Source organism: Gadus chalcogrammus, chromosome 9 (assembly GCF_026213295.1).
Source record: "Gadus chalcogrammus isolate NIFS_2021 chromosome 9, NIFS_Gcha_1.0, whole genome shotgun sequence".
In the NCBI taxonomy this organism is placed as follows: domain Eukaryota; kingdom Metazoa; phylum Chordata; class Actinopteri; order Gadiformes; family Gadidae; genus Gadus; species Gadus chalcogrammus.
The window spans coordinates 24034914-24050314 of NC_079420.1; the positions used below are offsets into that span (position 1 = coordinate 24034914).

At 48.0% G+C, this 15401-nt stretch overlaps 1 protein-coding gene across 3 annotated transcripts in view; it reads right to left on the reverse strand.

The window, feature by feature from the left end:
* The window catches only part of LOC130388638 (DENN domain-containing protein 5B-like), a 65703-nt gene that overhangs the window by 35967 nt on the left and 14335 nt on the right, over positions 1-15401 (reverse strand). For all 3 annotated transcript variants that reach the window (XM_056598062.1, XM_056598063.1, XM_056598064.1), the window contains 3 exons: positions 12964-13073; positions 12076-12793; positions 8763-8950 (listed from right to left, as the gene is read on the reverse strand). In XM_056598062.1, coding sequence (XP_056454037.1) covers positions 8763-8950; positions 12076-12793; positions 12964-13073 — 1016 coding nt within the window. The remainder of the gene's footprint in view (positions 1-8762; positions 8951-12075; positions 12794-12963; positions 13074-15401) is intronic.

Consider the following 15401-nt stretch of genomic DNA (forward strand, 5'->3'; position numbering starts at 1 on the left):
GCCGGATCAGAAGTGGAGCCATTGAGGGTGATGAATTGTTTCCGGTCTGTGAGGTAGGACCGGTACCAGGACAGTGCTGTGCCACTGAGGCCGATGAGCTCAAAGTGGCGGTGGAGAAGGATGGTGTGAGAGAAAACCAGATTGTAGGGTTTCAAAGAGCTCATGGTGGGACATGTGGTGTTTGAGCTGGGCAGCCACTGCTCTTTCCAGTATTTTGCTGCGCAAAGGGAGGATAGAGATTGGACGATAGTTGTTGGGGTCGTCTGGGTATGAGCCTGGCTTCTTGAGAGTGGGGATGACTGCCGCCATTTTAAAGCTGGATGGTACTACACCAGAGGCCAGAGATGCATTTATGATGTTTTCCACTGGTTGGCAGAGGATGGGAAGACAGGCCTTATTCAGGGAGGTGGGCATTGGGTCCAGACTGCTGTTTGAAGTCCTGGCTGAGGTGACTAGTTTTTCTACCTGTTGGTATCCAGTGGAGAGAAGGCAGATAGGCAGCACTGAGGTGACTGGGCAGCTGAGAATGAGAATCCAGTTGGGGCAGTGTGGGGCAAGGGGAGAACCCAGGAGACTGGACCTGCCGATTGAGTGTGTCCAATTTCTGCTGGAAGAAATCCAGGAACGTGGAGCAGAGGTCAGCAGCATCCGAGGGTTTAGCGGCATCAGGAGGGTGAAGAAGACGGTTTATGGTGGAGAAGAGAATTTTTCGGTATTTTTGTTGGTTACTGATAAGTGTGGAGTAATACCTTGTTTTTGCCTGGGAAAGGGCTTCTATGTAGTTTGTGACATGTTCTTTGAATGCTGAATTCTGCTGTATCGTTTCTCGAGCCTACGTCCTGTGGTCTTCATCCTGCGGAGTGCAGGGTGAACCAGGGGGAGGGGCGAGGGAACGACATGCAGCGCGTGGTGAGAGGAGCTACAAAGTCGAGGCTGAGGGTGAGGGCATGGCTTTAGTGTTCCACCATGCCATCAACGGTTTGGTAGGGGGGGGGGGGTCGCTAGGGAGTCGGATAGAGTGGAAATACACACCCGTTTCTGAACGTGATGGGCCGTTTGGTGCACTGCAGTGCTTTGGGAGAGGCACAGGGACCAAGAACAAGATGGAATGGCGGTCAGAGACAGCCAGTTCAGTGCACTGCAGGTGGGAGGGGGTTATGGCAGCACAGCACACCAGGTTCAGCGTATGCCCCTTTGTCATGTGTGGGGCCCTTTATGTGTTGTGTAAAAGCAGTAATAAAAAAAAATCAGTAGCAAGTCAACAACTTCTGGAATCCAGATCAATATTAAAATCACCCAGCATGAATGAATCCATGCATTTAATTGGTTGTAACCAAAAGGGTAGGGGCAGAAGCTTCAGCCTTATATCAAGCCCCCCCTTTTCACATTTCTAAGATTAACAAACAAATGTCATACATACAGTGTGTTTGCTTTAACATGCATATACATACCTACATATATACTGTACATACATACACGCCTACATATACCCATAAGGGTCAATATTTATATCCAAACATGGTTTGTATGTTAGGAAGAAGTAGGTTATTACGAGCTTTATACATAACTAAGGCAGTTTTCTGGTTCACCAGGTCAATGGTTTCAGCAGGATGGCAGACATGGTGTCGGGGAGATTGTGGGTGGCAGTTTGGTGGGCTCTGGTAGGAAGCAGGAAGAGGCTTTGGGGGGCAGTAGACTACAGCTACAGGAGAAACTGTAGCTGTTTGGACCCAGTCAACAGTACATTTACATTTAGGGTATTAAGCAGACTATTTTATCCAAAGCGACTTACAATAAGTACATTTGTCACAAGAAGTGAAACAATATATCGCTTTCGATACAGTAAAGATGTTCATAGAGCCAAGTGCAAGTACTAACAATCGCTAGGCTAACCCATTCCCCGTGTACAGCAGTGATAGCAGCTACTGCAGATGCTACACAATTAAGTACTATGAATAAATACAACGTACATTAAGTGTGGACATCAAGTGCGTACATTAAGTGCCAGGACGTACAACATACAATGGTGGGGGCGAGGGATAGGATGGCTATGCCGAGTCTAGGTGAACTCACTGGATTCATTCACTGGGATCCCTTTGACAAGGATGTCAGCACGATAGATAACAGTAAGCCCGCCGCCACGGCCAAGGCTGAAATGCTTTTGGATACATCCATAGTGGCTTGGTTGAGAGTTATGTACTCTTGCCGGTTCTGCCATGTCTCAGTAAATCATAAAAAAATCCAGTGATTTTTCTTAGATAAGGTCAAGGAGGTTTTTTTTATTTAAAGAGTGAATGTTAAGCAGCATGAATAATGTTGTCCTGGTTAGTGCAGTGTCAGGGGTGACAGTGTTGACACAGACAACAATCTTTTTTTTTTGGTAGCAGTTAGATTGCAGTTACAGGAACCAGCAGAGATGACACAGAAACTTGGTTTGGCAACTTTCTTCTTTCTTTCCAAAGTAGTCAACATTGGGAGACAGACAGACAGACAGACAGACAGACAGACAGACAGACAGACAGACAGACAGACAGACAGACAGACAGACAGACAGACAGACAGACAGACAGACAGACAGACAGACAGACAGACAGACAGACAGACAGACAGACAGACAGACAGACAGACAGACAGACAGACAGACAGACAGACAGACAGACAGACAGACAGACAGACAGACAGACAGACAGACAGACAGACAGACAGACAGACAGACAGACAGACAGACAGACAGACAGACAGACAGACAGACAGACAGACAGACAGACAGACAGACAGACAGACAGACAGACAGACAGACAGACAGACAGACAGACAGACAGACAGACAGACAGACAGACAGACAGACAGACAGACAGACAGACAGACAGACAGACAGACAGACAGACAGACAGACAGACAGACAGACAGACAGACAGACAGACAGACAGACAGACAGACAGACAGACAGACAGACAGACAGACAGACAGACAGACAGACAGACAGACAGACAGACAGACAGACAGACAGACAGACAGACAGACAGACAGACAGACAGACAGACAGACAGACAGACAGACAGACAGACAGACAGACAGACAGACAGACAGACAGACAGACAGACAGACAGACAGACAGACAGACAGACAGACAGACAGACAGACAGACAGACAGACAGACAGACAGACAGACAGACAGACAGACAGACAGACAGACAGACAGACAGACAGACAGACAGACAGACAGACAGACAGACAGACAGACAGACAGACAGACAGACAGACAGACAGACAGACAGACAGACAGACAGACAGACAGACAGACAGACAGACAGACAGACAGACAGACAGACAGACAGACAGACAGACAGACAGACAGACAGACAGACAGACAGACAGACAGACAGACAGACAGACAGACAGACAGACAGACAGACAGACAGACAGACAGACAGACAGACAGACAGACAGACAGACAGACAGACAGACAGACAGACAGACAGACAGACAGACAGACAGACAGACAGACAGACAGACAGACAGACAGACAGACAGACAGACAGACAGACAGACAGACAGACAGACAGACAGACAGACAGACAGACAGACAGACAGACAGACAGACAGACAGACAGACAGACAGACAGACAGACAGACAGACAGACAGACAGACAGACAGACAGACAGACAGACAGACAGACAGACAGACAGACAGACAGACAGACAGACAGACAGACAGACAGACAGACAGACAGACAGACAGACAGACAGACAGACAGACAGACAGACAGACAGACAGACAGACAGACAGACAGACAGACAGACAGACAGACAGACAGACAGACAGACAGACAGACAGACAGACAGACAGACAGACAGACAGACAGACAGACAGACAGACAGACAGACAGACAGACAGACAGACAGACAGACAGACAGACAGACAGACAGACAGACAGACAGACAGACAGACAGACAGACAGACAGACAGACAGACAGACAGACAGACAGACAGACAGACAGACAGACAGACAGACAGACAGACAGACAGACAGACAGACAGACAGACAGACAGAACTATACTTTATTAATCCCGGGGGAAATTCAAGTATCCAGTAGCAGCCTAACACATACATAAAAACAGTGCAGATGGATGTGCAAAAATACAGATATAAATAAATAAATAGTCCATTTTTGTTATCTATTGTCCTCCCTGCCTTTACTGGGAGCTGTTGTACAGTCTGATGGTCAGGGGGACGAAAGAGTTTTTCAGTCTATTAGTGGAGCTGGACTGGGACAGCAGTCGGCCACTGAAAACACTCCTCTGCCTGGTGAAGGTGTCGTGCAGAGGGTGGTGGGTGTTGTCCAGGATGGACAGCAGTTTGTCTAGGGTCCTTCTCTCTGCAACTGTCACCAGAGAGTCCAGCTCTGTGCCCACTATTGAGCCAGCACTCCTCACCAGTCTGTCCAGTCGACCAGCGTCTCTCCTCCTGCTGCTTCCCCAGCAAACCACAGCATAAAAGAGCACGCTGGCCACCACAGACTGGTAAAACATCTGCAGTAGTTTTTTGCAGATGTTGAAGGACCCCAGCCTTCTCAGGAAGTACAGACGGCTCAGCCCTTTCCTGTGTAAAGCGTCCATATTTGCTGTCCAGTCCAGCTTGTCGTCCAGCTGCAGCCCCAGATATTTATAGGTCCTGACCACCTCCACATCAACCCCCTCGATGGACACGGGTTGGAGATGTGATTTCTTCCTTCTGAAGTCCACCACCATCTCCTTGGTCTTGGAGGAGTTCAGCTGCAGATGGTTGGACCTGCACCACCTCACGAAGTCCTCGACCAGGCTCCTGTACTCCCCCTCCCTTCCATCCTTGATACAGCCAACTATCGCAGTGTCGTCTGAGTATTTCTGCACATGGCAGAGCCCAGAGTTATGCCGGAAGTCGGCTGAATACAAGGTGAAGAGGACGGGAGAGAGCACGGTCCCTTGTGGTGCTCCGGTGCTGCTGACCACAGTGTCTGACGTGCAGCCCTTCAGTCTAACGTACTGTTGTCTCTCTGTGAGGTAGTCCGTAATCCATGTAACCAGGAGTGGGTCCACTCTCATCTCTGTCAGCTTGTCTCTCAGCAGGAACGGTTGGATGCTGTTGAAGGCGCTGGAGAAATCAAAAAACGCGATCCTTGTCCAGATGAGAGTGGGCCCTATGGAGCAGATAGAGGATGGCATCCTCCACGCCCACCTTCTCCTGGTATCCAAACTGCAGTGGATCTTGTGCGTGGAGGACCTGGGGTCTGAGGACATGGAGCAAGTCTGAGTCTGAGGTGGTGGAATTGGGGGAGGTGATGGACATGGTGGGGGTGTGAAGTGGGCCATCACTGGTTGTGGGAGCAGGAGTGTCAAACCTGTTAAAAAACAGGTTTAGCTGGTTTGCTCTTCCAGCATCCCCCTCTCCTGTGATGCTGCCCTTCTTCTTGCAGCCTTTGATGGTTTTCATGCCATCCCAGACCTCCCTCATGTTGTTATGCTGCAGCTTCTGTTCTACCTTCCTTCTGTATTCCTCCTTCGCCTCTCTCAGGTGGACCTTGAGTTCCCTCTGTACGCGCTTCAGCTCGTCTCTGTCACCATCCTTGCATGCCCTCTTCTTCCTGTTCAGGATGTCCTTGACATTACTGGTGATCCAGGGCTTGTTGTTGGGGAAGCAGCATACCGTTTTGATAGGGACCACAACGTCCATACAGAAGTTCAGGTAGTCAGTAGTGCAGTGTGTGACCCCCTCTATATCCTCACCATATGCTTCCTGCAGCACGCTCCAGTCAGTACATTCAAAGCAGTCCCTCAGAGCCTCTGCTGCTTCAGGAGACCATTTCCTGAAGGAGCGTTTGGTCGTAGACTGTCTCTGGATCTGTGTTTTGTACTGTGGAAAGAAACACAGGCGCTGTTTTCCCTCAGCGGGAGAGCCTCTGCATTGAAGAAAATCGCTCCTTCTGCAGCAGAAAACGAAATCCAAACCCGGCGGCAGGAAATGCAAGGGTTTTACATCCAGCACAATCCACCACCATGGCATTGCCTCTACAGTTCCTTACAGTTAACAACAACAACTAGGTTGTAGGGGGGTTCCACAGCTTTCACCAGGATGCCTCCATGTCCCATGACTCTGCACAAAGGAGGGGGAGGTGCGGTCTGACGCGGACAGGGCTGTGCAGTTTAAGGTGGAACTGACACACTGTGAGGACTGCGGACGGTAAAGCTGAGGGTGGGAGGGATAAAGGGGCTTGGACTTTCACTGATTAGAGTAAGACTGCCTTTAAAACTCCAGCAGTGAACATAAAGATGGACATAAGGAGTCCCAGTCACTCAATCTCTGCCCCAGTTCATCCTCATAGTCTTCAGACAGGAAGAATATCAATGCTGGAACGTTCCCTGACATTCTGACCATGTGAGTATGGATAAACGAGACATCCCACCAGCATCTGGTTGGTGGTGGTTAGTGAGGTCCCCCCCTTCACTTTAGGCGTCTTTTGAGTGTTATTAATTCTTCATGTTTAACCTCTGTCTTATAACTTTATGCTCTGTAAGGTGACCTTGAGTGTCTTGAAAGGCGCCCTTTAAATAAAATTATTATTATTATTATTATTATTATCTCTCGTTCCATAGAGGACATTCCTTAAGGTGGTCATCGACTCCTCCTCAATCAGGGCATTTCTAGTCATGTCATTCTTACATTCCTCCAGATATATCAGGGGAGCTGACCGGGTAGACCTCAGTCAGGCTGGGGCAGAGTCCTGAACGGGTTCAGGTACCCGCGGATTTGATTGAAACGGGTGATGCAACGGTTGAAAAATAAGTATGCGTCGGACACGGGATGGATTGCCGTTTTCAAGGCGTCACGTGCAAATATAAAAATCATTATTAGTGAAACATCTACCAAATATGCCTGCATTTCAAAATGCAGGAATATTTTGACCCCCACCCGAGAAGCATGCTCGAGTGTCAGCGGACGCTGACACTCGAGCATGCTTCTCGGGTGGGGGATACAATGGGATACAAGTCGGACAACGACTATCGGACGTAGAGGATTCCAGTTATGAGGCCCTGCAGTATCGGGACGAAGTTGCTACTTACATTGATTACAAAACATCTGAAGATGACTCTTTTGATGTTTTATCATGGTGGGGAGAGTACGTCAGTCATTTCCCAATATTGCTCAGATTGATCATTGCCATCCCTGAATCCAGCGCAGCGAATGAGGATGAGCGGAGGAGTCAACTAAAACCGTCAACAGCTGTTTTTGCACAGCAATCTAAAGCACCACGCCAAACACCAGATAGTGTAATTCCCCGGCATTCCATCCAATGTGTCAAATTTTGTGCCGACCCGGCTCGGGAATGTAATTCGTGCTACTGTCGGAAAACGGGTCAGATGCAGTTTTAGGTATGGGGGGTGAGGGCGGGTGAGGGCGGGTGAGGGCGGGTGAGGGCGGGTGAGGGCGGGTGAGGGCGGGTGAGGGCGGGTAAGGGCGGGTGTGGGTTTGCAAAATAAGACCCGTGAAAGACTCTGGTCTTTGGAGGATTGGACCGTTTAAACTTCCCCATCGGGGCGCCCCGTTGGCTCACCGGGTAGAGGGCGTACCATTATGGCCCAGTCCTGACCGCAGAGACCCGGGCTCAGTTCCTCCCCTCTCTCTCCCCTACCTCCCCTCTCTCTCCCCTACCTCCCCTCTCTCTCCCCTACCTCCCCTCTCTCTCCCCTACCTCCCCTCTATCTCCCCTCTATCTCCCCTACCTCCCCTCTCTCTCCCCTACCTCCCCTCTCTCTCCCCTACCTCCCCTCTATGTCCCCTACCTCCCCTCTCTCTCCTCTCTATCTCACCCCTCTATCTCCCCTACCTCCCCTCTCTCTCCCCTACCTCCCCTCTCTCTCCCCTACCTCCCCTCTCTCTCCCCTACCTCCCCTCTCTCTCCCATACCTCCCCTCTCTCTCCACTACCTCCCCTCTATCTCCCCTACCTCCCTTCTCTCTCCCCTACCTCCCCTCTCTCTCCCCTACCTCCCCTCGCTCTCCCTTACCTCCCCTCTCTCTCCCCTACCTCCCCTCTCTCTCCCCTACCTCCCCTCTCTCTCCCCTACCTCCCCTCTCTCTCCCCTACCTCCCCTCTCTCTCCCCTACCTCCCCTCTCTCTCCCCTACCTCCCCTCTCTCTCCCCTATCTCTCCCCTACCTCCCCTCTGTCTCCCCTACCTTCCTCTCTATCTAACTCTATAAAAATAAAAAAAATAAATAAATAAACCTTTGAACTGAGCCAATGGTACCCTCGACAAGCCTTTCTCCAAGTTAAAGTCGTTACGAAGGGCCTGACATCGGCTCCTGTTCTGTGGATATTCAAAACTTAGATGAGGGGGCCCAGGGAGAGAATATCCAACTTGAATTTACTGAAGAAAAACTTCACATCACTAAGAGCTACGAGCGCTACTCGTTTTTCAGTTCAACCCAAATTTGTTTAACATGATCTCCCAGTAGCGACCAAAGTTAAATTCTGGAAGAAAGTGTACATTGGGAGCTTTACAGGCTGGCGTCTCAGTAGCATCCTAAACATCCTTACTGACTGAATAACAAGTTGAACATCAAGCTAAACATTTAGCTACCTGCAAGCAAACAACAAACTAAACAACAGTTTTCAGTATTAGCATCTGAAAAACATGGTCTTGTTGACAACACAATATTTATCAGAATGAGGCTGGGGGGATTATAAGGGCGAATTATGTTTTATCCCTCCCTCATCATACCTCACTGGGCAGGTTAAGGGACGACCTTTGAACCCCGTCCCTGCGCTGGAGCCCCATCAGGAAGGGGACGGGGGCGTCCAGCAGGTGCAGCAGAGGGCCAGGCAGGATGGGGAGGTAGATGTGCTGCCACTGGAAGGGAAACAGCAGGCAGGTGATGCCCTCCGCCACGGTCATCAAACACTGCAGGTCTGGTGGGAGGAACAGAGAGGCTGTATATTAAAAGGGGCAGTAGGACTGAGGACGGTAAAGAGGGATTGCAGCAAAGCTGGGAAATAAACAACCGAATAATGCCCTCCCCATCTCAGCTCCCTCCCTCCGTTTCTGAGACGCCATGAAGATCCAGAGATGGACCAGGAGGGGTCTGAACTCTAAACTCTCAAACAAAGATGCAGGCAGATGCAGATATCTAAAAGAAAAGATCATCCCACAGAGCATTAAATTACACTCAAAGTAAACTTCTTGCAGGGACAATCCCGGTCTGGGTGAGAAAACCATCTTAACCGTCTGTCGTGGCTTCACTAAAACAACATTTGCCAATATAATTTTTCTAAATGACTTCCTTGTAACGATTCTACTGCTTGCATTTAGTGTGAGCGCACCTGCAACGACTGTAGACAATGGCACATTGCCATTTAGCCATGTGCTTTTGGTGAACGACGACTTAAAGGGGTAGTTTGGAATTTTGGACATAGGGCCTGATTCCCAAGTTAGCCTTGGTGTTCTTTATCATTGGAGACAGTTTCATTCAGTCATTCAGTCCTTCTAGTTGCAGAGTTCGCTCATGCTAGGCTAGCGCACGGCAACGGGCAATACTAGCCTGTTAATAAAACAGTCTTACCCACTCCACAATACACCCGAGGCAAATCAATTATAGCGCCAGACGGTCGATGTAAATGTCTGTGTTGATAGAATAATGTTAGAAAAATAACCAACCTTGCATTGCATTGCATTTTGAGGGATTTGCTGTGTCTCAGCAACAGTGTTATATTCCTGGTAGTAGGCTACGGCAGCGGCGGAATGATACCTAGGTTAAATTCCACTGCTGCAGAGAAAGTAATCCCTCAAAATGCGATAATTCATGCGATGCAAGGTTAGTTTTATTTCTAACATTATTCTATCAACAGACATTTACATCTATAGTCTGGCGCTATAATTGATTTGCCTCGGGTGTACTGTTGAGTGGGTAAGAATGTGTTAATAGCAGGCTAGTATTGCCCGTTGCCGTGCGCTAGCCTAGCACGAGCGAACTCTGCAACTAGAAGGACTGAATGAAATGTGTTGAAAACTGAACAGGGGTTGACACTAAGGTTTCAAAAGCACTTGCCCATCGGGCAAGTACAGGTCAGGTTCAACTTGCCCGAATGTAATGTTCACTTGCCCAAATTATAATCAGAATCGTGAACGGGCCTCTTTTTGCCAGGCACCCGGCCTGGTTTTGGGGGGGCTCAGAAAAATCATCCTAGCTCAGACTGAAGCTGAATGTTAGCTTCCACACATGTGTTTAAAAAATACAATAAATAAATAACAAACTTCTCTTTGTTTACTTATTTATCGAGCGGTCACATCGTGCCATGAAGTGATTTCAGTCCACAGTTGCAAGCTATCTCCAAGTTATATGTAGACCTGCATGATTTGATGCAAATGTACATAACTAAATGTCAGAGGTAGTAGCAAAGATATGTCTTTTTTAACTTTCAAGTTTCTTGTAGCTCTAACTGAATAATCACAATCGCGTTTCTAGTAGGGTTGTCAGTCACGATACTGGATTTTCTAACTTCAACACTATTCCTGGAAAAAGATCGATATTCTATACCATTTTCGATATCAGGGGAAACGTTTTTTTCAGGAAAGAACATACCCAAAGTAAAGAGATTATATCTCCACAACTGCAAGGGCGATAATGTCATCTTTGGGCCAAAAGAAAGATTGTTGTGCAAGTGAAATATTCAATGGGGATAATACTTGGTTAAAGTGAATAAAGCCATGGAACACAGCATAAGTGGAAGATAACATTTCCACCTGTAATAATTATCAGTATCAGTTGGTCGTTATCAGTTGGGAGCGCTGTCTTACTATGAGACACAAATAAGGTAGATATCTTACAATTTTGTCACTTGACACCTCTATTTAAAGTTCAGGGCAATCGAATGCACCAAGCCAAACACTTGCAAATAAATATATGGCCACTAGATTGCCATATAGATGTTTTCTGATTGAAGGCAATTTACCTATTTCCTAAGAAACCTTCTCTTATTCATTGATTGAAAACACCATGTTAAGTTGCAAAATTTGGCCCAGATACTGGATAATCTGTTTATGGTGGTTTTATTCGATCAGAATCAACTTTGTGGACAAAAATCACATAGGTAATACTTCATTTTTGGTTGTTAAAAGAAAAGGGGACGTTTCTTCTTAAGTTGTTATTTGCGAGTTTTAGTCACAGAATGATATGGTTTGGACTGTTGGAATAAGTGGAGGCTCAGCTTTCATGTAATATATAAAGTAGTTTGTGAGGGTCCAATTTCGTGAAAAAGATCGCTATTGCTGTGCGCATGTGCACAGTTATGAAACACAAAACCGTGTTCTTGACTTTCCTTGATAATTTGCCTCAATCCAAAGTACTTCCAAACTGCACTCCTCCATCACTACTCCATTTAACTTCTACCTAAACCGTTCGCGGAGGTGCTGCACTTGAGATGCTAGCTGTGTTGGCTAACCTTTAGCGAATCACTGCCAGAGACCGCACTGCGAGTGAGTGACAGAAGGCGGGGCTATATTCGCACTGAAGCGATGCGTGTCTGTTGACTCGCTTTCCGAGAGAAGAGAAGACAGCGCGCTGATCAATTGCAAATACTTCTATTTTGTGTGGTTTTGCGGAACAAAAGGTTGTTCTGCAGTTTCTAAAAACATTTGAATAAATAGCTTTTATATTAACATCCACCCAAAATCCACTTGCCCGTTCGGGCAACCAGAAAAAATCTCAACTTGCCCAAACATTTTTTTTACTTGCCCCGGGCAAGCGGGCAACCGTTAGTGTCAACCCCTGCTGAACACCCAGGCTAACTTGGGAATCAGGCCCTATGTCAAAAATTCTGAACTACTCCTTTAAGAACACTACAAAATGCCTTTTCGCTAAGTCTAAAGTGCTGTTCCCACTATCCAACTCCCCCCATAACTCGTACAGTCATATTTGATTTATTGCACTACTGGGATGTTTCTCCTCATCTGACCGTGAACGCTTAACGGATGCCAGGTCCCGGCCGCCTAAAGCACAAAGACAGTCCAGTGGAGCTTCAGTGACAGAGGGGATTACCTCGAGAGTACAGCAGGACCTGCATCTCCAGCAGCACACAGGTGAGCAGACGGACCACGTTGTCCACCCCCAGTAGGGCGAAGGCGTCCCCCAGGGGGTAGTCTCCCAGGGGCAGGTCGGTTGCGTCGGGTTGCTGGCACACGATGGGCCCCTGGACCCCGTGGAACCGGAGGGACCGCCCAGGGGGGGGCAACGGCACCTCATACAGGACGTTGTGGATGTAGCTCTCCAAGGGCAGCGGGGGGGCCGCCGGGGACATCACAGCCTGGTACAACTGGGACAGGAAGTTGCGGGCGGCCTGCAGGAAGGGGAGGGGCATGAGGAGACAGAGGGCCTTGGAGCCGTACAAGGTGTCGCTGGCCGGGTCAAAGGACGCCGTGCAGCCCGGACAGGGAGAGCCCCCCCCCCCGCCCGCCAGGGAGTCGGCGTCGGAGCCGTCCAGACTGCTGAGAAGGGACTCCATGCTGCAGGCGGAGGGAGAGGACCCATAGGAGGAGGAGGGGGAGGAGGCCGAGCTCGACGCCTGGTGCTCCACGCGATGCATCTGGAACAAGGTCTGCATGGCGGTGGTGATACGGGGGTTGGTCACCCGCTCGTAGAAGGTGTGGACGAAGCCGTAGGTGCGTGTGCCGTCGTCGGCGGTGATGGTGAAGGAGTGGAAGAGGGGTTCCCGGGCGTCTGACTGCGTCCGGAACACCAGCCCCCGGGGCATGCACAGCTGAGTGGGAGAGGCAGACGAGAGAACAGGGAGACAAGAACAGAGGTGGGGGTGGTCTTCAGAACAATCATTTATAAAAATAAAGAAAAGCTATTCTGTAAAAGACAAAAGCAGAAGATGAAATCTCTCCTTAGATCAAAACAGCATTTTGAGTAATTTGTCAATCTCACCAGGTTGACAGCATCTTTATTAAAGGGACAGCGGTCTGTGCTCTCTGGGTAATGGACTAGAACCTTCGACTTAAACGACCTTCGGATCGGGCTCTGGTCAAATCCTTCTCCTGACAGAGAGAGAGAGACAGGCAGCAGAGAGAGAGAGATGGTTAAACAAGCACTTCTTTTGCAAGGAGGATAAAGCCTTTATTTGCTTGGAAACAGAGGTCGCGAGGTCAGGACTCGGGATGAACGATTTGGGGTAGTAGTATAGTATTTTGACCAATATTGCGATTGCGATTTAATAATGCAATTTTTTTAAATTATTAAGTTCCTTATGTTCTGTATTATTCACTAAAATAGGCCACACAGGCCAATGTGTTGAGATTAATAGATATTCTAACCTCTTTATTTAACTATTTTTGCTTCCACAGCCTTTGAAATTTGCATATCACGATTTTGATTTAAATTCGATTCATCGTTCAATCCTAGTCAGGAGGAGACATTGGGGTCTGGGGTCAATATGCTTTTAGTTTATAAAGAAGTAGAGAGAGCAGAAACACTTGCTTAAAGTGATGTAACTCATTATGAGGAAGATGAAAAGATGCAGTGAAGAGTAGACATTGTAATGTTACGAAGTGGAAGACGGCTCAGCTTAGTATCCGCCTCAACGGCAAAAACTGATATTTTTCTAGACTAATTTTATACATTTCAGGAAAAGATCAAGCTGGTCAAAGATGAGCTTGGTAATGCAGGAACTGCAGTACCAACCATCAATGTCCGGTTGACATTGATGATGTCAACCGGACAAGATATGATGGGTCAGGACGCAGTGGGGATATGAGGGGGAGAGGGAGGCCCAGAGGACAGCTAGATGACCAAACAACTAAGAGATAAAACAATAGATAAAAAAAATAATTGGACGGACGGACAGACGGACAGACAGACAGACATGTGCTAGTTGCTATGGCAGCCCTTGATGCTGATGGGTGGAGGAGGGTGAACATGTAAACAAGCGGTCAGCAGCTTCCCTTTTTCAAACACCAGCTAACAAGGTAACCAAGGTAACCATGTACACAGAGCCACCCAGCCCGAGGCTGGTCTGACCCACTGGTGGATTCAGCTGGAAGGCGAATGGCGACAGACGTCGGTCCTTATGGAGTGATTAGAGGAATGTGTTGCACTCCTCTCACAGCCACAACTATATTTGCATTTTCTCTTTCGAGGAATTTTATTTTTGGTTTCTGTCAGGATGAACAGAGTGCTAGATGCTTGTCACCAACCAAGTGACTGACAGTGAACACTGATACATTCAGGCCGGGTTAGGCATCTCGCTCTAAGATATCCACAAGTACATCGTGGACACTGGGCATCCAACATAGAACCTTTTGGCTTAAATTGGAGCGCTCTAGTCACTAGACCTTCCTGCACCTCTGACCTGATACGATAGAGAACAACGTTGACCAACAGATTCATACTGTTTAATATTATTCTCTGAAACCAACCATCCTCATGGTCTCCCCTTCTTAAATCAGGACAGATTACAGTGCTTGTGTGTGTGTGTGTGTGTGTGTGTGTGTGTGTGTGTGTGTGTGTGTGTGTGTGTGTGTGTGTGTGTGTGTGTGTGTGTGTGTGTGTGTGTGTGTGTGGTTAGCTTTGATGATGCTAGTATTACACATGATGAAGGAATAGAGGAGACTTTTGCCTCTATGTCCTCATCAACGCCCTGATTCCACGAGACTCTGCGTCCAGATATGAACCATGGAGGGAGAGATGTGGTTAGGCAGGACTCTATTGAGAGCCTAACAAGAGCAGACTCTCTGCACACACACACACACACACACACACACACACACACACACACACACACACACACACACACACACACACACACACACACACACACACACACACACACACACACACACACACACACACACACACACACTGCTAAGGCAAAAGTACTGTGTGTCAATCACGATCCTTTACAGGTGATGAAAAAGTGCTGAGTGCTCTCACACACGCAGGATGTATTTGAGATTGTTTGATCAGATACACAGATCCTACCCCAAAGGAAGAGCACTGTACTGCACTGTACTCCTGTTACATAAGAGCTCTGCTGCGCTTTGTTGTCTACCAGAATTGAATTGCTGTCCTCATTCATTGATGTGACACTAGTGATGCATTAGAACAGACATGATACACAGCATCATGCAGTGATGAGTTCTCTTGTAGACAGCATCATGTAGTGATGAGTTCTCTTGTACACAGCATCATGCAGTGATGAGTTATATTGTAGACAGCATCATGCAGTGATGAGTTCTCTTGTACACAGCATCACGCAGTGATGAGTTCTCTTGTACACAGCAGCATGCAGTGTAGCAGTGCCTTGATGAGTGCTATGCTAACTGGATGTGTAGGCCAGCCCACATCAGCTGTGTAGTTATGAAGGTCGA